Genomic DNA, 24,478 nt, shown 5'->3' with positions numbered 1-24,478 from the left:
TCATGCGCTTTGGGTCTGATGGTTTTCTCAGGCAGATTGCAGGATTCAGGTGGATTTATCCCAAAATTGTGAGCAGTGGTGCTCAGTACATCCACATCCAACCTGGCACGCAGCACTGTGCTCAACCCCCGGCAGCCGTGTGTTGCTCCTGAGCTGCTGCAGGAGGGACACTGCTGCTTTCCCATCCACTTTTACTCTTCTTCACCTTGAAAATGTCCCTGTCAAGCAGCAGGCCTGCCCAAATCTGCATTGGCATGCTCAGGCCTGCTGGGATCCCAGCAGGGCACGGTGTGGGATGGCAGCTGGTCGTGGTGAGACGCAGCTTTTGGGCAAGGGGAAGAGCCAGGCTCTGGCCTGCTAATGTTGGTGAAATAGCTTGAGAAGCTTCTCCCTGGCTCATGGCTGCTTGGCTTGGTTACCCTGGCCAAGTTCCAGCCGTGCAATGATTTACGTCCAGCTTGCTAATGTTCCCCTACAGTGCCATGTGGTTAACGTCGTTGCGGACACCCCAACCGCCACCATATAACGCTGAGGAGCTGCTCTGCTCCGTGCCAGCCCTCTCTGGCCTTCTCTAACAACTGGGGCACCAGTGTACCTACCCTGAAGATTAATTTGTGGGGTTGGTGCCCTGTTGTTCGCAGATTAGCTCTTGGCAGGCTTGCTTCCCAACCCCATCCTCTGGCCTGAGAGCTGGGGGAAGCAGCGTGCTCCTCGGCGTGTCCCACCTCTGCCCTGTGCCACGTGGGCTACTGGTGCTCCTCGATGCTCCGTGTCCCAAGGGTAGAACATCTGGGTTTTCTCTTCCAGACTATGCAGAGTTCCTGTTCCTTGGGCTCTTCCTCCTGGAGATGTCCTTGAAGATGTATGGCATGGGGCCACGCCTGTACTTCCATTCTTCCTTCAACTGCTTTGACTGTGGGGTATGTGGCCACGGGGATGGGGTGCAGGAAGATTTCTCATCCTGAGCTCATCTTTGACTCACGGCCACGTCCGCTTCTCAGGTCACGGTGGGAAGCATCTTTGAAGTGGTTTGGGCCATCTTCAGACCAGGAACCTCCTTTGGGATCAGTGTCCTACGAGCCCTTCGTCTCCTACGGATATTTAAAATAACCAAGTAGGAGCCAGCCACCCCCAGATCCAGTCGCTGCTCTCCTGCTAGCACTGCTGCGGGTGCTCCAGCCACGTCTCTTTTCTAGGTACTGGGCATCCTTGAGGAATTTGGTGGTCTCGCTGATGAGCTCCATGAAGTCTATTATCAGCTTGCTCTTCCTCCTCTTCCTCTTCATCGTGGTCTTCGCCCTGCTGGGCATGCAGCTGTTCGGAGGCAGGTAGGTCACAACGAGTCTGGGGAAAGGGCATCTAGGAAGTCTGCAGCCTTGCTCTCAGCCTGCTGCTGGTACCTCTCCTGCACCAAAAGCTCTGCCTGGGATGTGCTCGGGGCTGGGGGGTCCTTCTGGCTGGGGCATATTTTGGGAACGACCTTCCTTGGAGCAGGGGAAAGCCTCCAAAGCACCAACGAGCTGATGGCGCAGAGCCGTGGCTCGCCGCCCCCTACCCCAGCCTGTTCTTGTCCTCGTGGTTCCAGGTTTAACTTCATCGACGGGACACCGTCGGCCAACTTCGACACTTTCCCCGCAGCCATCATGACGGTGTTCCAGGTAGGAGCCGGGCTGCAGGGGGACACCACCTGATGGCCTTGGGGCCGTCTGCTCGCTGCTGGATGGGGTCTTGAAGCCAAACGGGTCCAGCTGCTAGGACAGAACTCCCTCGCTCCCTCTCCTTCCACAAAACTGAGCAGCTGGCTCTCTTCTCTGTTATTATCAACTCTTCCAAGGTGGAAGAGTTTCCAAACCCTTCCGAGGAGACCCAAATCCTCAGCAAAGCCCCATAGCTTCTCCCTCAAGGCTGCCCTTTGTGCACTGGTGGGGTGGGTGGAGAGTGTCCGGGTGACAAGAGGGTGTCAGGGTGACGAGGGTGGCCGGTGACTGACCTGCTGGCTTGCTCTTGTGCAGATCCTAACGGGTGAGGACTGGAACGAAGTGATGTACAACGGCATCCGCTCGCAGGGAGGCGTTCGCTCGGGCATGTGGTCCTCCATCTACTTCATCGTCCTCACCCTGTTCGGAAACTGTATCCGCCTGGCTGCTGTGCTTGTAGCAGGGCAACCCCGCCTCATCTCCCTCCCCGGGGACACCCACCCCTCCCAACCCTCTGCCCCTTCCTCCTCTCCCCGTTGAGGGGGTCCCACCACGCGTGGGGCAGCCCTGGACACCTCGGGCGCAGAGGAGGAGCTGCCTGGAGATGTGCTGCGGGCAGGATGGATGGGATGGGCGAGGAGTTTGTCCCCGAGCTGGCGAGGAGCCCCCAGGGCCACCCTCCCGGGGTGGCTGCAGACGCCCCTGTCCTTACCACGAGGCTTGTGCATCCTTAGCTGCCCGCAGATACTTTGCTGAATGTCTTCTTGGCCATCGCGGTGGACAACCTGGCCAACGCTCAGGAGCTCACCAAGGTACGTCCCAGCTGCTCCTCCTTGCTGGTGGGAGCTCTCAGGGCAGCGGGGGTGATTTAGGATGTGATTTAGGGTGGTGCTCAAGAAGCTTGCTGGGCTTGGCTGCTTTTAAGACCGCGCTGGGGAATATTTGGGGAAGGCTGCAATGTTGGGGTGCCCTTTGGGTAAAGCAGGCAAGAGCTGCAGGGTTCATTGCTGTTCTTCAAAGAAGCCCAGAGATCCCATGCTGCTCATTTTTTTGCACAGCCTGTGCCTGTTCCTCGGCTCCTGTGGGCTCACCAGGCAGCCCCCATGGGTAAATCCGACCTGTTCCTAGCAAACAGAATGGGACAGGAGAATCCAGGGGGCTCCCATCCCCCTGCCCCGCCACGTGCTGGGGGCTGTGGCTCGGGGGAAGAGGGCTGGGTGAGCCCCTGTGGTGTGCCGGCAGCACCAGTTTGAGGTGATGAGGTTCTTGGAGAGGCTGAATGAGTTAAGATGATTCCCAAGAACTTTTTTTCTGCTCTGGAGATGTGGCCAGGCTCGTTAAAGCTGTATGGTCTGTGCCGGGGTTGTCTGTGGGTCCCTGGCTTCCCGTTCTCTGCCCCACTTCACCCTGTGGCTGTGGAGGACAGGCTGTGCTGGTCTATGCCATCTGGGGTCGTTTTGGCTGGGTTCACTTCTCCAGGTAGCACTAACGCCTTCGGTGAGATCCAGTGTGATGGGGAAATTGCATCCCCATAGTGTGAGACAAACTAAGGCTGTCTCTGTGCCGTTCTTTTGGCACCGAAGCTCACCCCACAGTCTCCGATGGGCGCACGTTCCCCCAAAACGCCGGCCTCCCCCTAAGCAACCCCTCCGTTTCCTCCACAGGATGAGCAGGAGGAAGAGGAGGCCTTTAACCAGAAGCACGCCCTTCAGAAAGCCAAGGAAGTCAGCCCCATGTCCGCCCCCAACATGCCAGCTATCGAGTGAGTGACCCCACAGCCCCTTGAGCCCCCTTCCCCTCCCTGGGGGTGCAGAGGGGGACAGGAGGAGATGGATGTGCGCCCTCCGTGAGGCAGACACCAGGCCACCAAAGCAGGTCCTGGGGCTGCCCCATGCTCCCTCACCTCCTGCATACAGCAGAAATCTCCCCAGAGAGGCTTCCTGCCCCAAAACACAAAGCCTCGATAGGTGAAGTTGCTGCTAAGGGTGAGGGAAGAGGCTGATGAGGAAGAGGAGATGGGTGGTGGTCGCTCCTGTGCAGCGTTTCTTTGTGGTGGGGCAGGGGGAGAGCAGCAGGTGGGAGCTGGGGGTCCCAGCAGTGCCAAAGTCTGACCCCCCCCCGGCTCCTTCCCCGGCTGTAATGCGGTTACACGGGATGGAGCAGGCTTGCAAAATCGCATTTCATGGTAAGGGAATTTGATTTGGGGAAGGCAAAAACCCAAACCCACATGAAACCCTTGACACTCTGTTGTTGAGGAGCCCTGCCTCTGCGTTGCAGCAGCAGAAAGTTCTGTTTTTCCTTCCTAGACACCTTATTTTTCTTTTATTTTGCCCTGTCATATGGTCTAAATCACATAAAACTTTCTAAGTCAACATTGGAACGAGGCGTTTTGATTTGTTTCCCAAAACAGTACACTTCGGTACGGCTGGAAGGATTTATTTTTTTATTTTTTTTCATAGAATCCCTTCCCAGGGAATTTTAGGTTTCATTATGCTTTGAAACCAAGCCAAGCTCACACACGGCTGCGTCTCTTTGCAAATTTGCCGAGAGAAACCCAGGCGAGCTCCAACCCGTGGGGATGGAGGAAGCAGCGAGGTTCAGCTCCGATTTTGGGGAGCTGCCTGAGCTCCTCGGCTTCCCAGGGATGGGATGCGATGGTCCCCCACCCTGCTGGCTTTGGGGTGGCACGAGTGCCTGTAAGACCTGCCTGGGGGTGAAGAGAGATTCCTAATAAGAGAGAAATCTCCCTCTCTTCCTCGCAAGCAGGATTTGGGGGTTTTATAGGAGAGATGGCAGAGTTTGTGTGTTGTGACCAGCTCACGGGCATTGGCTCTGGCTGCCAGTGTGAACACGTTGGATAAAGTGAAGAAATAAAAGGATTTAGGCTGCAGAAGGGGCTGGAGAAGGGAGAGATATGAGAGGAAGAGGCGGGAGATGGAATATATTAGGGCACTGAAGGATTTGCCCGCACATCCTTGCTGGTCTTCCTGCTGTTGTCACGTCCAGCTGGCTAGGAAAGCAGATTACTTTTTCTTAATCTTAATTTGTTGTTGTTTCTGTGGCATTGAAATGGGAGACAGTGATATTTGCAGCTCTTTTTTCTAGTTCCTTCCCCTCCTCAGGGTCCCTAGTTCCAGGGACAGGGGAGAGGGATGTGATGCCCTGTAGGTGATGTTTTCCAGGATCGGTTCGGGTTCGGGTGCACGCAGATGGCTTCGGTGGGTCCATGGCACGGGCAGGTTCGGTGCACGCGTTCGTGCCGGCGGAGAGGTCCGGTTGCCGTCGGGAGGAGTGCTCCCACGTGGCCAGGCTGCCGTGGGTGGCCGCGGTGCAGATTGGAGCACGGCGTGTGCGCACGGGCGCCTGTGGTGCAGATGGCTCGGGCTGCTGGGCGAGTGGGTGGCCAGATGGACGCACGCGGGTGCCGCGACGCGGCGGTGCCGCGCGGCCACTTGCTGCGGGGACGGTGGCAGGCAGCGGGTGTGCACCCTGAGCGTGGCACCGGGCTGTCCCTTCGCTCCTATGATGGTGGCAGTCACCAGCGGGGGGGTGCTGGGGCTGCAGGTGTCCTGCAGGAAAGCAGCAGGGAGCGCCCCGACTCGCGCGCGTGAGCTCTGCGCGCACACGTGTGCTCGATCGCATGCAGTCGGGGTGTCTTTGCTCACAGCGCACATGCGGCGTTTGCAGAAAGCAGAAAATGTAAATCGCATGCAGATTTGCATATATGAGCTTCGTATCCTGTTCCGTGGTCTCAGGGCAGCACGCATGGTTGTGTAAATGGGTGGTGGTGCTCTGAGCAGCTCGGGGCCGGCCCGACATCACCTCTTCTGTCAAAGCACAGCGTGGAGCTGGGTAGGAGTGAACAGCTCTTCCTTCAGCACTGGAAAGAGCTGCTAAATTCCTGAGGACCAGGATTTCTGAGTGGCTGGCGAGGTAGCTCGCTTGGCCACATCCCTCTTGCTCCCCAGAGCAGATCCGCAGCCCCGGGGTGAGCACCGCTGCGTGCATCCCTTCACCTAACGGTGTGTGAGCCCCGGCGGGGTGTGCAAATTGGGCAGGCACAGGAGGGGTGCTGGGGATTGAATGGGTCTGTTTTTTCCTCCCCAGAAGAGACAGGCGCAGGAGACACCACATGTCGATGTGGGAGCCGCGCAGCAGCCACCTGTACGTGGGTCGCGTGTCCTCTGTGGCCCCCTGTGTTGTTTTTTTTTGGGCAGCCCCTGCCCCTCCTGTGGGTGCCTCGGGGCGCTGCCCTGCACCCGTGTCCCTGCGTGCGCTCGTGGCTCTGTGCGTGCCAAGCCTCCCCGCAGTGTGTGTGTGCGTGTCGGTGTACCCGTGGGTGTGTACCGGCGTGTGCTCCGTGGGTGAGCAGTGTACGTGTGTGCACGTGCGTGTCTCCGTGTGTCGGGAAGGGAACGTCTGTCCTCGCCGGGGTGTCTGTGTTCATGTTTATGGCGGTGGAAAGGATCCGTTTACAGCCCCAGGAGGCGCAGCTCCCCCAGAGCACACCCGCAGGAGCACAGAGGACCCCCGGATGGGGGGGAAGCCAACAGCTTTAGCCCCAAATCCTCGCACACGGGCTCCCCGTGGGACGTGCTGGCTGCACACCGAGCACAGGCAGGGAAAGGGGCTGTGTGTCCAGGGGTGCCCCACTGCAGATGTCCCATCGGAGGGCGGAGAGGGGCACCTCTCAGTGAGCAGGCCAGCCTTGTACCTGGTGCCTTTTCCCTTTTTACTCTCCATCCCCATCCCATCAGCACTGCCACCCAAGCCCAGCCATCATTAGGGCAGCCATGCTCCAAAAAGGAGCCTGGCTCCAAGGAGCTGGAGGAGAAAAAATATCCCCAGTGCCAGCATCCTGGCTGCAGCAGGAGGACTTCGGCCACATTTTAAGTGGTGTCCCCAAGCAAGCAAGGGGACGGTGGTCACCACCTGGCTGGGATGGGGCAGAGGTCTTTCAGAGGGGCAGGGGACCAGCTTCAGCCCGATTTCCAACCCCTGCCAGCACCAGGGGGATGCTGCAAGGCTAAAGGGGACTGACCCTCGGTGACCAGGCAGGTGTTTGTGTCTCCATGTGCACCCCCATGTCTCGTCACCGGGGCGGTGGGTGCATGCAGCTGGGGTGCTGTGGGGTGAAATGCCAACATGGGGGGCTCGTGGCGCTGACCCCGCTCCCCGGCTGTCCCCGCTGCAGGCGGGAGCGGCGCCGGCGGCACCACATGTCGGTGTGGGAGCAGCGCACCAGCCAGCTGCGCCGGCACATGCAGATGTCCAGCCAGGAGGGCATCAACAAGGACGAGCCCCCGCTCATCAACCCCCACGCCAGCATCTTCCGACGCAAGAAACCGGGCGACGGCGTCGCCTTGGAGAAGTGCGACGAGGAGCAGGGTGGCAAGGGCGAGCGGCCGCCGGCCGAGGGCCCCGAGCAGCCGGCCCCGGGGAGCAAGGCGGGCGGCGGGGAGGACAGGAGGAGCCCATCGCCCCGGGCCAGGCGGGACAAGGAGCTGTGGCACCAAAAAGCGTGCCACGGGAACTGCGAGCCGGGCGAGGAAGGGGCAGGAGGTGGCATCGAGGAGAGGGCGCGGATGAGGCAGAGCCAGCGGCGCAGCCGGCACCGGAAAGCCAGGATGGAGGGGAAGGATCCGGCCCTGGGGAGCCGCTCGGGCAGCCAGGAGATGGGGCTGGAGGAGGCCGGCCCCGCGGAGGGGGCGCAGGATGGGGACCGGCGCGGGGATGCTGCCGCGGCACTGGACCTGATCCAGGGCGAGCCGGAGGCGAGCGGGGAGCCCGCCAGGTTTGTAGCTCGGGGAGGGGAATCTTGTAGCCCCCATATCTCCTTGAGTCATCATCTTCCAGTTATCATACACCTTTTTCTCCTCCCCTTCCTCCCGCAGGACTAACGGGGTCCTTGCTGAGGAGGGGAGCCCCCCAGCAGCGGCACCCGAGCCCCCCCGGGGGCTGGAGGGCAGCCTGGGCGAGCAGGACTGCAGCAGCCCGGACACCAGCGAGCAAGCCCTGCTGGGGGGAGCGGCGCTGGGGGCCAGCCGCACCGTGAGCCGCAGCGAGCCCGACCTCTCCTCCGCCACCGCCAACACCGAGAAGGCCACCGAGAGCACCGCCATCATGATCGATGTCCAAGAGTCCGCTGTGGTACAGAGTGAGGACCCCTCTCTCTTTCCTGAGAGCCTTGGGGGGGAGTTTGGGGGGAGCAGAGAGCTGCTTGCGTGGCTTTTCCCATCCCTGGCCATCGGGTGCCTTCTCCTCCCCGGGTCCCCACGGCAGGGAGCAGGGCAGGGCTGGAGGCAGAAGCTGCCCCTCGCCCCGTACCTGGCAAAGGCTCTCGTTTTTCTGCAGTTAGCAACAAGACCGACGGGGAAGCCAGCCCCCTGAAGGAGGCAGAGAGCAAGGAGGACGAGGAGGAGATGGAGAAGAAGAAGCGGAAGAAGGAGAAGAGCGAGACGGGCAAAGCGATGGTGCCGCACAGCTCCATGTTCATCTTCAGCACCACGAACCCGTGAGATTTCTTTTATTTTTGGCCTTTGTATTCAGGGCTTGGGAGGGCTGTGAGGGGACAGACATCTCGTATTCATGGAAAAGAGGTGATACCTTTGGGAAGGGGGCTGAATATCTCCCAACAACCTGATTAACGGTGTCTTTCCCCTGCCTGAGAGCGCTTTCCCCCTGTGCCAGCTCCGCTCACCGCTTCCTCTTGACCATTGGGTGCTAGCTGGGATTTTATTCAATGCTTGTTGCACACCCCTCCATTTTTCTGCCACCCTTTGCTATGACCCAGCCCTGGGAGCCTGTACCAATAAGGTCACTAGCCGGGGACGTGGGGTGGGATTTGGGTGCGTGGGGCACACCAGTGGTGAGCGGGTCAGCCGCTGTTTCGGCACAGGGTGCGCAGAGCCTGCCACTACATCGTGAACCTGCGCTACTTCGAGATGTGCATCCTCCTGGTCATCGCCGCCAGCAGCATCGCCCTCGCGGCCGAGGATCCCGTCCTCACCAACTCCGACCGTAACAAGGTGACTGCAAGCCCCCTGTGATCCCCAAATGAGAGGGACGCCTGCTGTGCGCTTCCAAAATTGGGGTGGTGTCACAGTGATGTTTGGGGATGGGCTGCTGGTGGGCTCTGAGGTGCTGTGGCTGGGCTGGGGGAAGAGCAAATGAGAGGGTAGGAACAAGGAGGCAAGGAGGACATGGGTTTGGTGTGAAAAAGGGGTGTTTTGGGTTTGGCAGTGAGAGGTAAAACTGAGCTGGAGTGGCACATGGCCATGGGGATGGCTCGTGCCTTCGGCAGCATCTCAGAGGTGGGCAGGTTGGAGAGGGCAGGAAAAAAAGGGAAAGCTGAGCAACTCCGATGGACAAATCCCCCTTGGCCTTCAAGAAAATATTGCAGTGGTTAGGGGCCATGTAGGACCACAGCCTCACGGGGGGAGCACGTTCAGACACGAGGATGTAGGGCCCAGGGGTCTGGAGCAGGGCTTTGTCCACCTTAAAGTGGGGAGATAGCGATGTGCCCAGGGACTGCTTCCCCCCTTGGCAGCACCCCTGCCCTCTCTCCGCAGGTCCTGAGGTATTTTGACTACGTTTTCACCGGGGTGTTCACCTTCGAGATGGTTATCAAGGTAAGATAAGGCTGTGCTGGTGGCAGCAGGTCCCACAGCGTGCTTGCTGCAGGGGGTGGCTCACGGGGGAAGTAGCTCAGTTTTCAGTTCTGGTCCTAAACGTGAACAACAGAAATTTTAAAGCCTGGTTCTTAGCAATAGGAGACAGGAGAGCTCAGCACCACTTACACCAGCCTCCAGGCTCTCCCAAAACATGATGCTCCTTGATGTGTCTCCCAGCTTGGCTGGGCGCTCGATGGCCGAGTTGGTGATCTCCTGCCCGCTCTTCTCCCCTCCCAGATGATCGACCAGGGCTTGATCCTGCAGGACGGCTCCTACTTCCGAGACCTCTGGAACATCCTGGACTTCATCGTGGTGGTGGGAGCGCTGGTGGCTTTCGCCTTGGCGTAAGTGGCCGTTGTCTTTTGGGCTCTGCCTCAGCTGGGGTGGGAGGATGCAGCCATGTGGTGTGGCTACAGGACCCTGATGGGCTTGGGGGGATTTCTCTGTGCTCTGCTTTGGGAACGGCTCCTCACAATAGTGTGCAAAGCCCGGCTGTACCCCTGGTAGCCAAAACTTGGGTAGCCTCAGAGGCTCCTTGCTCCCTGCTTGTCTAATACCAGTGAGCGAGGAGGCAGGGAGCGAGGGAGGCAAAGCAGTGGAGATGCTGGGAAGAGGTTGGTGGTGGAACCAGACCTGAAAGGGGCCCTTAACAATAAGGGAATGGGTGGCAGAAGTGGAGCTTTCACCTGCTAAGCATCCTCACCATGTATTTGGGCTCTGGTGCTGAGTCCAGGGATGGGATGCGTCCTGCTCTGAGCTCCTCCTCGCTGTGACACTCAGACACTGCCTGGTGGGCAGCATCGTGGCATTTTCCTGTCCCCAGCCACCCTCCCAAGGGATGGAGAGGTCCCCTCTGACTTGAGGCAGCTGAAGTCTCGAGGGGCCTGTGCATCTCCACGGATGTTTGCAGCAAACACACGTAACCTGCCCCTCTGGCTGGGCAGTCACTGAGCTGCTTGTGCCACGGAGGAGGGCCCTTTATAACATAAACCTGCACCATTGTCCCTCTCCCCCGTGTCCCCCGGTGGCTCCTGCTGGAGGAGATGATCTCATAAATTCGGGGGTGAGGGGAACAAAGGCAGCGCAGCGGTTTCCGATGGGTTTTGAATTGCGAAGCATTTATAAGAATGCCTGCATCTGCCATCAGCGCCCGGGAGTGACATGCTGCCACCCCCGGAGCCACGGGGAGTCTGCGGCAACAACTGTCCCGACCTGCCTGGTTCATGGTCTGGGGAGAAAAACTCTCACAGGGCTGTTTGAATTCCTCTCCCCTCCTTCTGCCTCGCTAAGCTCTTCGGTACGGGGAGAACCGATGTCTCCCCAGGTGCCCATTCTCCTTGTCGGCAGGCATAGCGATGCCCGTGGGGTGGCTGATGCTGTTAGGTGGCGAGAGCAGCTCGTGGGCAGCTCCAGCACTCGCTGGCAGAAAATTATACGGGGTGCTTTGGTGTTGAATTGTATTTTCTGCCCCCTCTGTGGCTGGGTTTCCCCTGTGGCTGCAGCAGGAGGTCTGCGAGCTGGCTCGTGGTGCCACCATCACCCTCCCATGGTGCCACCATCACCCCCTGGCCATCAGTGCCACCTCGAAATAAAAAATGAGCTTGTGTCCATCCACGTCTCCGGATGATGCTGTAGTTTGCTCGCTCAGAGCCTGCGCCTCGCGAGCGAGAGGCTGCCTGTGCCTGCCTCTTGTTGGCTGCTCTCAGCACGGAGAGCTTAATGCATCAGCCCGAGCGCAGCCTAAATAAAAAGCCTGATATGCTGCCATAAATCTCCAAAGAGCTGGAATTAAATTAGCTGGAATAACCAGAGCCATAACTAAAGACCCCGCCGGCTTTTGCCTCCCGTGGCACCCTCAGAGGAGGCATTAGCGGGCGGCTTTGCGGAGCTGCCAGGCTGTAAGACCTACGTTTGTGGGTTTGCAGCAGGTGGAGAGGCTGAGCAGTGGTCAGTGCCTGGCTCTTGCCACTTCCCCTGCACCTCCTCTTCTGGGCAGCCTTCTCCTGCACCGCCGGAGATGAGCTGAGCTGCCCAAGAGGGCTGCGGTCATCCCCATGCAGCTCCCGTGATGCTTTCCTTACCTTCTTTCTCTCTCTCCTCTCTTTTTTTCCCCTCTGTTCATGCTGTTCGGTGGCTCGGGATCTCCGGCAGGAATGCTTTGGGGTAACTATGCCGCCTGAGTGTCCGTGGGGTGGGACCCTGGGGGGGGAAACGGGGAGGGAGAGCAGGTGTCCGTCTGTCTGCCATCCGTGCTGCCCCTTAGTTGTGTCCCTGTTTGCCATTCCCCGAGGTCTGAGCGCCCTGCTGTGCGCCCTGCAGGTGCAGGAAGGATGGAAGGGTGGGCAGGACTTTCCTTGTAAGCAATGCATCTCCCTTCCTTTAGAGGAGGATTCATTCACCACGGGTCACAGTGTCCGTGCACACCCCGTGATGGTGGGAAGCACACCCAGGGGATGGAGAAAGCGCTGTCGGAGCTAAAGGCAGAGGGATCTGCCCCACACCCCCCCTCTCAGATGCTCCAGCTGCATGCCCAGGCCCTGCCACTGGGCAAAAATTGGGAGGTGAAAGGTGCAGAGCAGGTCCTGGAGCTGTTGGTGCAATCTCTTCCCACCCCTTTGTGAGGCCACGCTCCTGGGGAGGAGCATTAATTAGTGGCTTTGTTTAAATCTGTTAATGATTACGCCCGTTATTGTGCTCCCTGTTGCATTAACCCTCGCAAAGGAGCTGTGTAATTTGGAGTGTCTGGCATTGTAAGTCCTTTCCTTGGTGTTTTTTTGAGAAATGAGGGTCAAGGGGGTGCCTTAGGGTTTTTTAGGAAGGAACCACCACTGGGGAGCTCTGCCTTGCTCAGCTGGCTTGGGGTGGAGGTGAGCACGACCCTGATGTGGGGAGGGCTGACCACATCAGGGGGCACTGATGGAAAAAGGCAGAAAACCTTAGGATGAGGCATCTGTGCAAAAAAACCCCACAGATGGTGTGGGTGCTGAATCCTGAGGTTGAACCAGGATGGAAAACCCTTGGTGAAGGACCTGCCTGTTGGGTTCATCTCTTATTTTACTGGGGATTTCTGGCAGGCAGCAGCAGAACCATTTGCAGAAGTGGTGGCTTTTTGTAAGCCCCATCTGGAAATGTCCTGTGCCTGCAGGAGGGGTTGGGGACGTGGGGGCACGCAGCGTGCCACCTGGCATCTCCACACAGTAAGGGGATTCCCTAAGGTAGCTGAGACCCTGTAAAAGATGCTAATCCTCCAGGGGAGAGGCTGGCTTTATTTTTCATTTCCGACAAGCGTGTGCATGGAAGGAGACGTGTTTAGGTGGGCTGAGCTCTCCTTCAGCAGCACGCCTGTGACTGCTGCCCGGTGCTGTGGCACGTGGCCCCAGTCCCCTCCCCGTGCACGTGCTGGGGGCAGCTCTGAAAGCACCCAGCCCCAGGTCCCGAAGGTTATTGTGTCTCCTCTTCATTTTTGGGTGCCTGCGCCTCCCTCCCATGCGGCAGGACCAACAAGGGCCGGGATATCAAGACCATCAAGTCCCTCCGTGTGCTGCGGGTCCTGAGGCCCCTGAAAACCATCAAGCGGCTGCCCAAGCTGAAGGTAACGCTGCCCGCCCCCGGCGCTAGCGTCGTGATTAAACAAGCCATTTCCAGGGCGTTTGCTGTGCTTTAGGAGCCCTGTTTCCAAACACGGCTCCTCTCAGACTGCTCCACATCTGGCGGTGCCGTGAGTTATTTAAAGGCAGCCCAGCAGATAGATCCGAGCCGGGTGCTCTGCCAGGGACATCGGGGCTGGCACGGAAAGCAGGCAGCAAAGCCCAGCTGCTCTGCTGGTGGAGTACACGGCCCCGGCTCTGGGAGAGCTCAGATCCCTCTCCAAAGTTCATTATCTTTCCCACCAGAGCAGCTCATGAACAAGCCCAGATTTTGCACGCTGTGCTGTCCTCGTGTCACAGCAGGGGGGTGGTTCCCTGCTGAATAGCGGGATTATTCATGCAGTGCAGGTAGGATCGTGGATTTCACTGCTTTAGCTGATGGGGTATGGAGCCAGAAAGGACTAAGAGACCAAGGGAGCCCTGAGTGATCCCCATGAAGGGATATTTTTGGCTGGTGGATGAGGCCCAGGGTGGCACCCCAGAGACAGTTTTTTGCCCCAGCTTTTCCTCCTGGTGGGTGGATGGTCTTTGGCTCATGTCACTTCATTTCTGGGCGTCTGCCACCATGGTTGCAGAGAGCACTGGAGGCTCTTTCCTCCTTCCTTGCTCTCCTACTGGGAGTGGGAGACGTCTTCCACCCGGTAGTGTTGAGGAAGATTTGGGCCCTGCCCCGTGCCAGGGCTGCTGGCTGCCCACGGTGAGCTGTGCCCTCTCCTGCAGGCCGTCTTCGACTGCGTCGTGACCTCCCTCAAGAACGTCTTCAACATCCTCATCGTCTACAAGCTCTTCATGTTCATCTTCGCCGTCATTGCCGTCCAGCTCTTCAAGGGGAAGTTCTTCTACTGCACTGACAGCTCTAAGGACACGGAGAAGGACTGCATGTAGGTGCCCCACGCAGTGGGCCGACAGCTCTGGCAGAGGCAGGGTGCTGGGCGATGTCCCTTTGGGTATCCAGCGGTGGAGTCCTTTGCTCATTTTTTGGCTGTAGTTTCTTGGGATGGGCGATGTAGTCCGAGTCCTGTCCCATTGCTGTGTATCAGCACTCTGCATCCTGTTGTCTTTCCTCCTCTCCGATTTCTTTGCTCCCTCTATTTCTTATCCAGCCTCTCCCCCTCTGTGGTGTCCCCTCACCACGCGCTGCCCCCAGGTTTAAAGCCCCCATCTCCTGTCTGGCGATGTAAAGCAAGGCCTCTGCTCTCTCCCAACCCTGCAGAGGGAACTACGTGGACCACGAGAAGAACAAGATGGAGGTGAAGTGCCGGGAGTGGAAACGACACGAGTTTCACTACGACAACATAATCTGGGCACTGCTCACCCTGTTCACAGTCTCCACGGGCGAGGGTTGGCCCCAGTGAGTATTTTCTCTGTCCTCTTCCCTTGAATGGGGTGGGCACGTCCCCGTTGTGTTGGTTGGGTTAATTGGATATACCCAGGTGGGACGGGGGTTGGAACTGATAGTAGCAGGGAGGGCTGAGAAATTAGGGCAGGACAAAAGAGATTTTAACCCCTAGATGAAGTTGGTATTAGCTTCTTCCTTAGAAAGTGAATGATGGATGATCCCTGCTCCTGCATGGCTATAAGATATATATGATATATTAATTGTGGGTCAGTTTTAGCGTTGGCTGTAGGAGCAGCCCTCTCTCCATGCCCAGGAGAGCCTGGGACAGCACGGACAGCCCGAGGTGGATCCCATGGGAGGTGCTGTACAGCGGCAGTCCCGAGGGACACATCTCTGGTTGCTCTTCTTCACCTGTCTGCCCACAGGGTGCTGCAGCATTCAGTGGACGTGACGGAGGAGGACCGTGGGCCCAGCCGCAGCAACCGCATGGAGATGTCCATTTTTTATGTTGTCTACTTTGTGGTCTTTCCCTTCTTCTTTGTCAACATTTTCGTGGCTCTCATCATCATCACCTTCCAAGAGCAAGGAGACAAAATGATGGAGGAGTGCAGTCTGGAGAAGAACGAGGTACAGTCTGGGGAGGGTTTGGGACCATGGGGCTCCCCGGGCATTTAAAATGCTGTCCAGCGGTGCAAGTAACCCATAAAAGAAGTGTGGCAGCCAGTGTTCCCTATGTCACCGTTGGTCAGGGTCTGACACACGTGGTTTTGTTCCAGAGAGCCTGTATTGACTTTGCCATCAGTGCCAAGCCCCTGACACGCTACATGCCCCAGAACCGGCACACCTTCCAGTACCGGGTCTGGCACTTCGTGGTCTCCCCGTCCTTCGAGTACACCATCATGGCCATGATCGCGTTGAACACCGTGGTGCTGATGATGAAGGTGAGCTGGGCAGGGTCAGGCTGCCCTGCTTAGGGTGGCAGGGAGGAGGAAGATCAGATCCTGTCCTGAATGGGACCAGAGGGTACTGAGGTTGTTCTTAGGAGATGCTTTGAGGCAGAGCCTGAGCGTGTTTTTGCTGCTTGACAAGAGGGTCAGCCTCAGCTCCTGGTGTCTTTAGTATGTGGTCCACAGTGGCTGTGAGTGGTCCACTAGAGGACCAGAGCAGCTTTTCAGAGGGCTCTGAGCAAGTCCCTGCAAGTTTCCACGTCCAGGTGAAAAATGTGACCATGTAGTTTGCTTGTCCAAACAGAGTTGTTCGTTCCCAAGCCTGGGTTTGGGGACTTTTTCCACTTTCCCACCCTGAAAACTTGTTCTCTCCACACTCCAGCTCTTGAAACTTTTAAAAAGTGAAAAGGAGTAAGAAAACTTCCAAATCCTGTAAAGGGTTATCTCTGCTGCAGGAAGATCTGCAATTATTCTGTTCTTCCTTCTCAGAAGCAGAGCCCCTGTCCTGGGAGAGGGGTGGGGAGGGGATGAAGAAGGTGGTCTCTAGGCACCGTGGGCAAGGAGCAGGGGCCTCCACATCTTCCTGGGGGCAGACATCAGTCACAAGAGGCTGGCTGTCCCCCTCCAAGTTTGCAATGTCTGTCTCCATCAGTACTACTCTGCTCCGTACACCTACGAGCTGGCCCTGAAGTACCTGAACATTGCGTTCACCATGGTCTTCTCCTTGGAGTGCGTCCTCAAGATCATTGCTTTCGGCTTTCTGGTGAGTGGCTGATCCTGTTGTTGACGAGGGTGTTAATTTGCACTTAGCACACCTCATCCCTCCAGTTCACGGAGGGAAGGTGTTAATAACACCAGGCCAATGCCATCTATTTTGGGTCCCAGCCTGGGAGCTGTTTGGAGGCTGGCGGTTGGAACCACTTCTTTGGCTCCCGTTAGACTTCCCACTGCTAGATGCTGGTTTCTCGGTCAGCACAGTCCTTCCAGGCTTCCCGGGCCAGCAGCCAGAGCTGCTGCAGGTTGTGAAGCCCAAAGGGATCGGTCAGTTCAGCCTGCAGCAGCAGGCATCCTGCGGCCAGAGCTTGGCACTGCTCAGCTTTAAGCAGATTTCCACTGCTGCGGGTGGGTGTCGTGCTGGGGGAAGCCATGCTGCAGGGCTTTTTGCCTCGTTTCTTCTGTGCTTGGGGCATGGACCATGTACCGTGCAGTCCCTGCTGCCACCGTGCTGGTGGCAGTGGTTTCTTGTCCCTGGGAGCCACCAGGTGCTGGTGCATTGAGCCAGGCCTGACCAGCAGCGAGACCTCTCCATCTAATTCCTGGTCCTCAAGTCCCCAGCTGCTCTTTTAAGTCCTGGGCTGCTTTTTCTTTGCAACCCTTGGAGGACACAGCAGCCTTGTGGCCCCAAGGGTTGGTGTGATGAGTTATTGCCACCTGTGGCCACCAGCGGGCTGGGCATCCCAGTGCCAGAGCAGCCAGGGAAGGGATCCGTGCGTGCCTCCTGTGAGCTCTGCATGGGGATGTCCCAGCACCCTTCAGACTGGCCACCCCAATCTCAAATCCTTGCTCCTTCTCTGTTTCCTCCTGCAGAATTATTTCCGGGACACCTGGAACATCTTCGACTTCATCACTGTCATCGGCAGCATCACGGAGATCATCCTGACGGACACCAAGGTGACAGGCTGGGCTGGGCTGGGGGGGGCTGGCAGGGCTTGGGGGGCTCTTGCCATCCCCTGACCCCCTCCTCCTCTTCTTCTCCCAGCTGGTGAACACCAGCAGCTTCAACATGAGCTTCCTGAAGCTCTTCCGAGCGGCTCGGCTCATCAAGCTGCTGCGCCAGGGTTACACCATCCGCATCCTGCTCTGGACGTTCGTGCAGTCCTTCAAGGTAAGTTCCCCATGCCCAAGGCTCCTGGGGGTGCTGCTCCCCGGGCCTTGCTGCCCTGCTGGCTCGCAGGAGAGCTGGTTTGGAGCAGTTTACCTGCTCGCTGCTCTTTCTGTATGCCTCTGGAGCTGGACCCGAGCTGAAGGAGATGACTCATGTGCTTCCCTCGCAGGCCCTCCCCTACGTCTGCCTCCTGATCGCGATGCTTTTCTTCATCTACGCCATCATTGGGATGCAGGTGGGCACGGACAGCTCGGCGAGCAGCCCTCTGGCACGGCCGTGTGCTCAGCACCACGCTGCACAGCAGCCAGCCCGGGTGCCCAGGGAGGTCCCAGGGGTGGGAGAGCTCATTTGGGAGCCGCAGAGCCTGTGGCACTGCTGGGACCTCAGCTGCCCTCCTCACCTGTACCCCTGGGGACATGGGGGCTCAGCTGGGCACCCCGTGTGGCAGCTGCTCCCAAATCACCACCCCTTCATCCCACAGGCGTTGTGCTTTTAGGGGTTGTACCCAATACCTCTAAAACCAAAGGGACCATGGCACGGCCACCCGCAGCCGTGCACCCACCCATCCCTCCACCTAGGGTTTTCGTGGGCTCAATGCTGGTGGGATCCCGATTTGAGGGCCCTGCAGCAACCTACCAAGGGGAGATGTGCAGAGCCGTGAGCTCCCCACGCTCCAGCCTGGTGCAGAAGTGGCACGTGAGCGAAAGCTCCCGGTCAAACACGTGCCGGCGGGGCTGCCTCGGTGACTAAGCCCCACGCTGAGGCTCTCACAAAGCATCTCTGCTCACGCTCAGGGTCCGGAGCCGCCGGGTGAGCCAGCCACCACGATAATCAACACGCTCAGCGCTAGGAGGGGTCGGAGAGGGGAGGGAGCAGATTTTGGGGAGTGGGCAGCGCGGTCGCCTCCGGCTCGGGCTGCTTGGCAGCGCTGGTGTTTGGCCTCCTCCCGCCCCGAGAGGCGCGTGGCTGCTCTTGGCCCACACAATCCCAGCACCGGCTCCAGGTGTTCTCCGCGCTAAACAACTGCCATCTGACTCAGCCCCCCTCCCTGCCGTGTGGTAGTATTTGATTTATTTTATTTTTTAACACTATTGTGAACAAATCCCCAAGCAGTAAAGTCTGTGGGCGTTATTTGAGCAAAATAGCTGGAGGCAGAAAATATTCTACAATTACACATTGCAAAAAAACCTGTACAGGGAAAAAAATACTCTGCAGTTGGTGTATTTTTAGATTCACGGAAAGTGGAATAAATATTTAACAGTAATAACAGCACATTTTTCCAATTTGAGGCACTTTGCAAGCGTTCCTTGTCCTATCGTGGCCTTGGCTGTGGGTCATTGTTAGGATATTACCCAAATCTGGGGATTCGTTGCCTCTTTTGGCCCTGGGGACCTCCTGGGAAGGGCCGTGGGCTGGTAACCCCCAGTGTCTGTCTGTCTGTGGTGAGCTAGTGGTCCGTCTGTCCCTTGGGCACTGAGCATTTCCCCACCCTGTTTATGCCACTGTGCCCGACTCCAGCATCGCAGGTCATCTCCAGCGGCCAAATTCGGCTCATCCCAGACCCTCTGAGCCCCCATTTCCATGGCAGCTCAGCCTCCAGCAGCCTCTACCACCTCCTGTCCTTGCTGGGCAGGATTTGTGCCCACTTGCCCTCATGGGGCTGCTTCTCCACCTGGGCTCTGGGGCAGGATTGATCCCACACCACATCGTGCACCCCCAGCCAAGGTGAGCACGCAGCCACTTCCCCGGCACCGGCGGTGTTGCCTGAACCTTTTTCTCCCTCCGGCAGGTTTTTGGCAACATCAAGCTGGATGAGGAAAGCCACATTAACCGACACAACAACTTCCGCAGCTTCCTGGGCTCCCTCATGCTCCTCTTCAGGTAGGGAACCACAGGCGGGGGGCTCACAGACGGGGGTCCACCCTCCCTGCTCCATCCTGCCTGCCGCGGGGTGCTGAGCGCGGTGCCTTGGGCGCAGGAGTGCCACCGGGGAGGCATGGCAGGAGATCATGCTGTCCTGCCTGGAGGGCAAGGGCTGCGAGCCGGACACGACAGCGACGTCCGGGCAGAACGAGAACGAGCGCTGCGGCACCGACCTGGCCTACGTCTACTTCGTCTCCTTCATCTTCTTCTGCTCGTTCCTGGTGAGTTCCCCGGCCCCGTGCTGTGTGTTCTCGGTTCCTCGTTTAATTCCATCTCACCCTGACTTCCCTTCCTTCTCTCTCTCCCTTCCCTTCTCTGCTCCCTCTCCCATTTCCCTTTCTCTCCGCCCTTCTCCCCCTCGCCTAGATGCTCAACCTGTTCGTGGCCGTCATCATGGACAACTTCGAATACCTGACCCGCGATTCCTCCATCCTGGGGCCTCACCATCTGGATGAGTTTGTCCGGATCTGGGCAGAGTATGACAGAGCAGCGTGGTATGTAGCCAGCTCCTTCTCTCCCAGGCAGCCTCTCAGAGCTGGTTTTGAGCAGTGCCTCTGCCTGTTGCTGCCGAAATCCAGCTGCAGTGCCCAGGGCAGGGCTGCTCTCACTCACGGTCCTTACAAAGGTACCAGCCAGTTCCCACGACGCCTGGTGGCACAGGCACCTTAGCTGAGAGCCTGAAGACGTCCGTGGCTGGCCGTGGTGTTTATCCTGAGAGCTGGAGGCTCCTGCTCCCCCTCTCCTCCCCTGCCATCCCATGGGCAGGTCCCTCTCAGCATCCTCCCCAGCCTCTGCCCAAGCAGCCTCCATGGCTGGGTCCCCAGCGCCCCCGGCTCCTCCTGGGGCAGGGCAGAGGGTGGCTTGTCCCAGGCCTTGGGGACATGCTGGGGGCCTGCTGGGCTCCTGCCAGCTCACCTGCAGATGAGATTCAGAGAGTTTTTGAGGGGTTTGGGGATTGTGGAGGCTGGGCATGGGCTTACCTTTCCCCCAGCCAGCCCCCACCTCTCCAAGGTTGCCAGCCCTGGCACCGTGAGGGTGGCTCGTGCCACCCCCAGCCTGGGCACAGCCTCTGTGGAGCCGTGTCCCATCGCCACCATGCCAGGGTGATGTTGGCTCAGCACCCTTGGCAGCCACGTGTTCCTTTTGGAGACCTCGCCTCCACTGCTGGCCTTGTGAGAGGCCAGCTCCAACCACAGTTTCATTTTTTCTTTTTGAGCCTAAAACCGTAACCTGCCCCAGGAGACTGTCCAGGACAGTCCCTGAGGAAGCCCCCCTCTGATTTTTGAGCAAACCACGGTGGTTAGGGGCCGTGCACGAGAGCCGGTGGTATTAGGGCCACCGGGGCTGCCCCGGCCCCCGCTGCGGGGCGAGGAACGGGTGAGTACATCCCCAGGGGTCCCGGCACCCACGCAGGGCAGCAGCTCTCCCAGGAGGGGTCTCGTGGGGACAGCACGCGGGTCCGAGGCCAGGCAGGCTCAGGGACTGGCTCTGCCCAGACGGTTGGCTCAGCGATGGAGAGGGGACGGGGGGAGGAGGGCGAGGAGAAACCAGAGGCAAAGAAGGGTAGGACGGTAGCGCTGCTGCTCTTTGCCTCCTCGTGCGGTTTCCCTCCCAGCTTGTCCAAGGATGCCCAGGAGGCTGCAGCACGCTGCACCTCAGCACGGCCCCCGTGCGCTTCCCAAAAGGGCTCGGAGCTGGGGCTGGGGGCTCAGCACCCCTGCGCCCGGCCCTGCACAGCTCCTGCATCGACTGCTTCGTTACTCCAGCCGGCGGTGGGTGGATACGGGATGTATCCTGCCGCGATAACGACTGGGCCTGGGGGAGAAGGGGTGCGTGTACGGGATAATAATGTGGACCCTTGGCACAGCGTGCTCTGGTGAGACCTAGGTGCTAGCACCAGAGCCAGCGGTCACATTATGTCTCCCTGCCTCGGGGTCCCCAGACACCGGAGACACGATTCGCTCGGCTGCCGGCCTCCCGGGCCCTTGGGAGGAGCAGAGAGCTGGTGGCACTGGGGAGGACGCGGCTCCACCAGCAGGGCTCATGGCCCAAACCGGCTGCAACCTCCCCCCCTTGCCCCGAAAATCCCAGCCCTGTCCCAGCACCAGGTGTCAGTGGCCGGGGGCACGTGGGGCAGAGCGAGGAGGCGTGAGCTGGCCTGTGATGGAGAAGGCGGCCACTGATGCTCCCAGCTTTCCCCTCTCTGGGTCTGACGGAGCCAGAAGGAGAAGAGCCATGCCCCGCAGCTGGTCCTAGCCCCCCTGGTTAAGCTCTCCACCCTCTCAGTGTCCTATTAACCCACCTGTGCTTCCTTTGCAGCGGCAGGATCTCGTATAAGGATATGTACAAATTAGTACGGGTGATCTCGCCTCCTCTGGGCCTAGGAGAGAACTGCCCCTACAGGGTGGCGTGCAAGGTTTGCCTCCCAGTCCTCCGCCACAACCTGGCCACGGGACGCACCATCCACCCCTCCTTCCCCCCGCTCCACCGCCACCGCGCCTCCCGAGGGAACCCTCACGTTGCTTTCCTTCGAGTTTAAAGAGGTCCGCGGCCTGCCAGGGCCAGCAGCTGTCCCCCCCAGGGGGGGCCCGGAGCCTCCTGGGGGGGTTTGGGGGTGTTTGATAAATTGCACTGCCCCCAGCCAGCCCCCAGCTCCGCCGGGACGCGTGCCACCGTCCCCGCTCGGTGGCATCAGTGGGATCAGGGCTTTTCCCCCCCGATGCCTGTTTGGAAAGGGGGCTCAGGTGTGGTTTGCTCCTGGGGATGGAGGATCTGGGGCTTTTGTTGCTTGGGAGAGGGAGGGTGGGATGCCAGGGTGACCCTTCTCCCTGTAGGACATCTGGGGACATCCCGTGGCACCCTCTTGGGGAGCCAGGTTCTTGTGCATCGTGCCCATGCCTTGCCAGCCCCGCTGGGAGGAGGTGTGGGGCCAGGCTGGCTCCATGGGGTCTGTCCCAGCCCCAGCCTGGGCTGCACCTTTCCCCCGGGGGCCAGCGGCCACCTGGGCTCCTTCCCAGCCTCTGGAGCTCAGCTCTCCCCCTGCTTGAGCCGGCTTCTCAGCCTTAAGTCCAAGGTGGTGGCCAGGCCTCCTTGTGCATCTCTGCACCTCCTTTTACGTTTTTCCTCGGGGTGGCAACCGAGCAAAACCTTGTGCCTGCCGCCTTCTTCTTCCTAGTGCCACGCCACCCATCTCCATGGCACAACAGGCTGAACCAGAGCTCCTCCTTCCTCTTCACCCGACGGGCATCCGAGATGTGTGAGGGGAGCTCAGGCACCCCTGGCCGCAGCCTTCATCCTGCGAGGGAGGAGAGCCTCACCCCACTGCTGCCCGAAGTCTTATGGGATGGGCTGGCACCAGGAGCAGGGCAGAGGAAACCAGACATGATGATCTCATTTATTGGGAGAGGTCTAAGGAAAGGTGGGTGCTTCTTTCAAGACCCTCAGATGTCTCAGCCCCTCAAGGATGGGGTCCCTGCAGCCTTTCCACTTTTCTCTGCCGCCTTCCTGGCAAAGGCTGGGGCTGTGCTGAGGTCCCGAGGACAGAAGACGCCTTCAGGAGGAGTTCCTACTCTTTATCAGTTGATGTCAGGGCTTAACTGGAAAATGCTGCCCCCCAAAGCTGGGGATTTTGAGGATCTGAGAGATTTTCAGGGGTTCCGGCTGGCCTGGAGCAATTCCCAGAAGGGAACTGATGAAGAAGGAAGACCCCCGTGGACATCACACTTTTGCCACCATGGACCAAATCCCCAAATGCCGACCCTACACTCACCTTGCAGTTTGGTCAGCCTGCCCCATGCAGTGCACAGGTTCCTGGAGGCAGCAAGAGCCCTAACTTCCAAAATAACATAAGAGAGCAAGCCCACACCCCTTTCCTACCAGGCAATTTGGCAACAAATGCTAGCAGAAAAGCCAAAAACATGTCTGTGACTTGGGGGACAGGGTGCTCTGGGCAAGGTGGTGCATGGGCATTTCCGGGGTGCTGCATGGAGGTGCAGCAGGGTGTGGAAGTGAATCTGCAGGTGGGTTTACAAGGGGGCATCGATGCAGAAAGCCTTCCCGTGGAGATCCAGCAAACTGTCCTTGTGCTGGGGAGAGCAGGTCTTGTAACCGTGTCTTGCTCCACTCCTTGGGGCTCTTCTTGCCTTTCTTCAACCCCTTCTGCCTCTGGCAGTCAAGCAGAAATGAGCCAGGAAAGCAGGCATCGCTTCTGCTGCCTGCAAGCATCCCTGATGTTCGTGTCCCTACGGACATCTGCTCCCAAACCTACTACCTCCCCGCTCCATATTCCTGTGCTCTCTTCCCAACAGCAAGCGACGGCATGGTTATGGTCATTTCCTACCCGTGGGAGGGCAGATCTGCCCTAAATTCCTCCTCCACGGGGACGTGGTGTCTGGGCACAGCGCAGATTTAAGGCGTCTGCTCCAGGCAGATGCAGAGCGTGCAGCCCGTCTGAGAACAGCACGGTCCTCATGCAATATTTGCTGGGGTTTGCTGCAATCTCTTTATTTTCACGGGAATCTGTTCCTCCTTCGTGGTGCAGGGAATCTCAGCGCACAAGACAAAGCCTGGCATATGCTGTGGGTGCTGAAATCCACCCCGCAGGGAACGGCGGGTTCAATTTCACTGTCTTGCTTCCTTTCCGAACAAAGTTCTCAAGTGTGAAGGCTTGAAGTCACCTCGCGGTGAGGCACAGCAAGTCAGTGCACAGCCAGCTCTGCAGCGGTGCCGCTTACGGGCTGCTGGACCTGGATCTTTTCTCTTCATCATCCCACCTAACAGCCCCTGCTCTTGCTGTCATCCTCCCTCCGACCCTTTTAACGTCTCAGGTCTCAAAGGGGGCGGCTTGTCCCACCTGCTCTGTGCCCCAAACCCTCACTGCGGGTGGTCTCTGTCTTATGTTCACCCCCAAACCACCAGGACTCATCTTGCCGGGGGCTCTTTGGCCCTTTTCTCGCTGCCTTTTCCCGCTGCTCTCAGCATGGGGCTGGGGAAGCAGCCAGCATCCCAGCAGGAGCACGTTGTTTCCCAGCACCCTCCTCCCAGCCCCACTGCGATGCAGCAGCAGAGGTCGGTGCCTCTGCTTTGCTGAGGTGTCCCCTGCCCTGCAGCCACCCCAAATATTGCAGCAGCTTGGCACGAGGGGAAGAAGAGGTGGCCGAGCCCGGCGCCCCCCCCGGGGAGACGCATTTGAGCATCCCGCTGGCTGTATGGCGAGAGGGAGGCACAGCCCAAACCCCTCAGCCCATCGCGGGGCATTTTTTGGAGCACCCCTCGCTGTGGCGATCCTAGGCTGGCCCTACGAGTGGAGGAGCGCGAGGCGGGGGTCCCTCCGTGCTGCCCCCCCCGGGGGAAACCCAAAGGCACCCC

General features: G+C 59.0%; 1 protein-coding gene across 1 annotated transcript in view; it reads left to right on the top strand.

Moving 5' to 3' along the window:
* CACNA1E (calcium voltage-gated channel subunit alpha1 E) overlaps positions 1-24,478 on the top strand; it is a 63,200-nt gene that overhangs the window by 28,657 nt on the left and 10,065 nt on the right. The window contains exons 11-38 of the mRNA XM_082766470.1: positions 808-920; positions 1,002-1,114; positions 1,197-1,328; positions 1,586-1,658; positions 2,013-2,130; positions 2,442-2,509; positions 3,362-3,459; positions 5,805-5,861; positions 6,892-7,491; positions 7,592-7,854; positions 8,052-8,211; positions 8,596-8,725; positions 9,269-9,328; positions 9,608-9,714; positions 11,522-11,533; positions 12,866-12,962; positions 13,738-13,898; positions 14,231-14,368; positions 14,782-14,983; positions 15,133-15,297; positions 15,956-16,066; positions 16,891-16,974; positions 17,063-17,188; positions 17,358-17,423; positions 18,978-19,069; positions 19,167-19,332; positions 19,478-19,605; positions 21,431-21,527. Coding sequence (XP_082622596.1) covers positions 808-920; positions 1,002-1,114; positions 1,197-1,328; positions 1,586-1,658; positions 2,013-2,130; positions 2,442-2,509; positions 3,362-3,459; positions 5,805-5,861; positions 6,892-7,491; positions 7,592-7,854; positions 8,052-8,211; positions 8,596-8,725; positions 9,269-9,328; positions 9,608-9,714; positions 11,522-11,533; positions 12,866-12,962; positions 13,738-13,898; positions 14,231-14,368; positions 14,782-14,983; positions 15,133-15,297; positions 15,956-16,066; positions 16,891-16,974; positions 17,063-17,188; positions 17,358-17,423; positions 18,978-19,069; positions 19,167-19,332; positions 19,478-19,605; positions 21,431-21,527 — 3,737 coding nt within the window. The remainder of the gene's footprint in view (positions 1-807; positions 921-1,001; positions 1,115-1,196; positions 1,329-1,585; positions 1,659-2,012; positions 2,131-2,441; positions 2,510-3,361; positions 3,460-5,804; positions 5,862-6,891; positions 7,492-7,591; positions 7,855-8,051; positions 8,212-8,595; positions 8,726-9,268; positions 9,329-9,607; positions 9,715-11,521; positions 11,534-12,865; positions 12,963-13,737; positions 13,899-14,230; positions 14,369-14,781; positions 14,984-15,132; positions 15,298-15,955; positions 16,067-16,890; positions 16,975-17,062; positions 17,189-17,357; positions 17,424-18,977; positions 19,070-19,166; positions 19,333-19,477; positions 19,606-21,430; positions 21,528-24,478) is intronic.

The sequence above is a fragment of the Aythya marila genome (genome assembly GCF_965140915.1).
Source record: "Aythya marila genome assembly, chromosome: 8".
Lineage (NCBI taxonomy): Eukaryota > Metazoa > Chordata > Aves > Anseriformes > Anatidae > Aythya > Aythya marila.
Note: the sequence above shows the minus strand (reverse complement) of the source record. Positions and strands in the feature narration are given on the sequence as shown.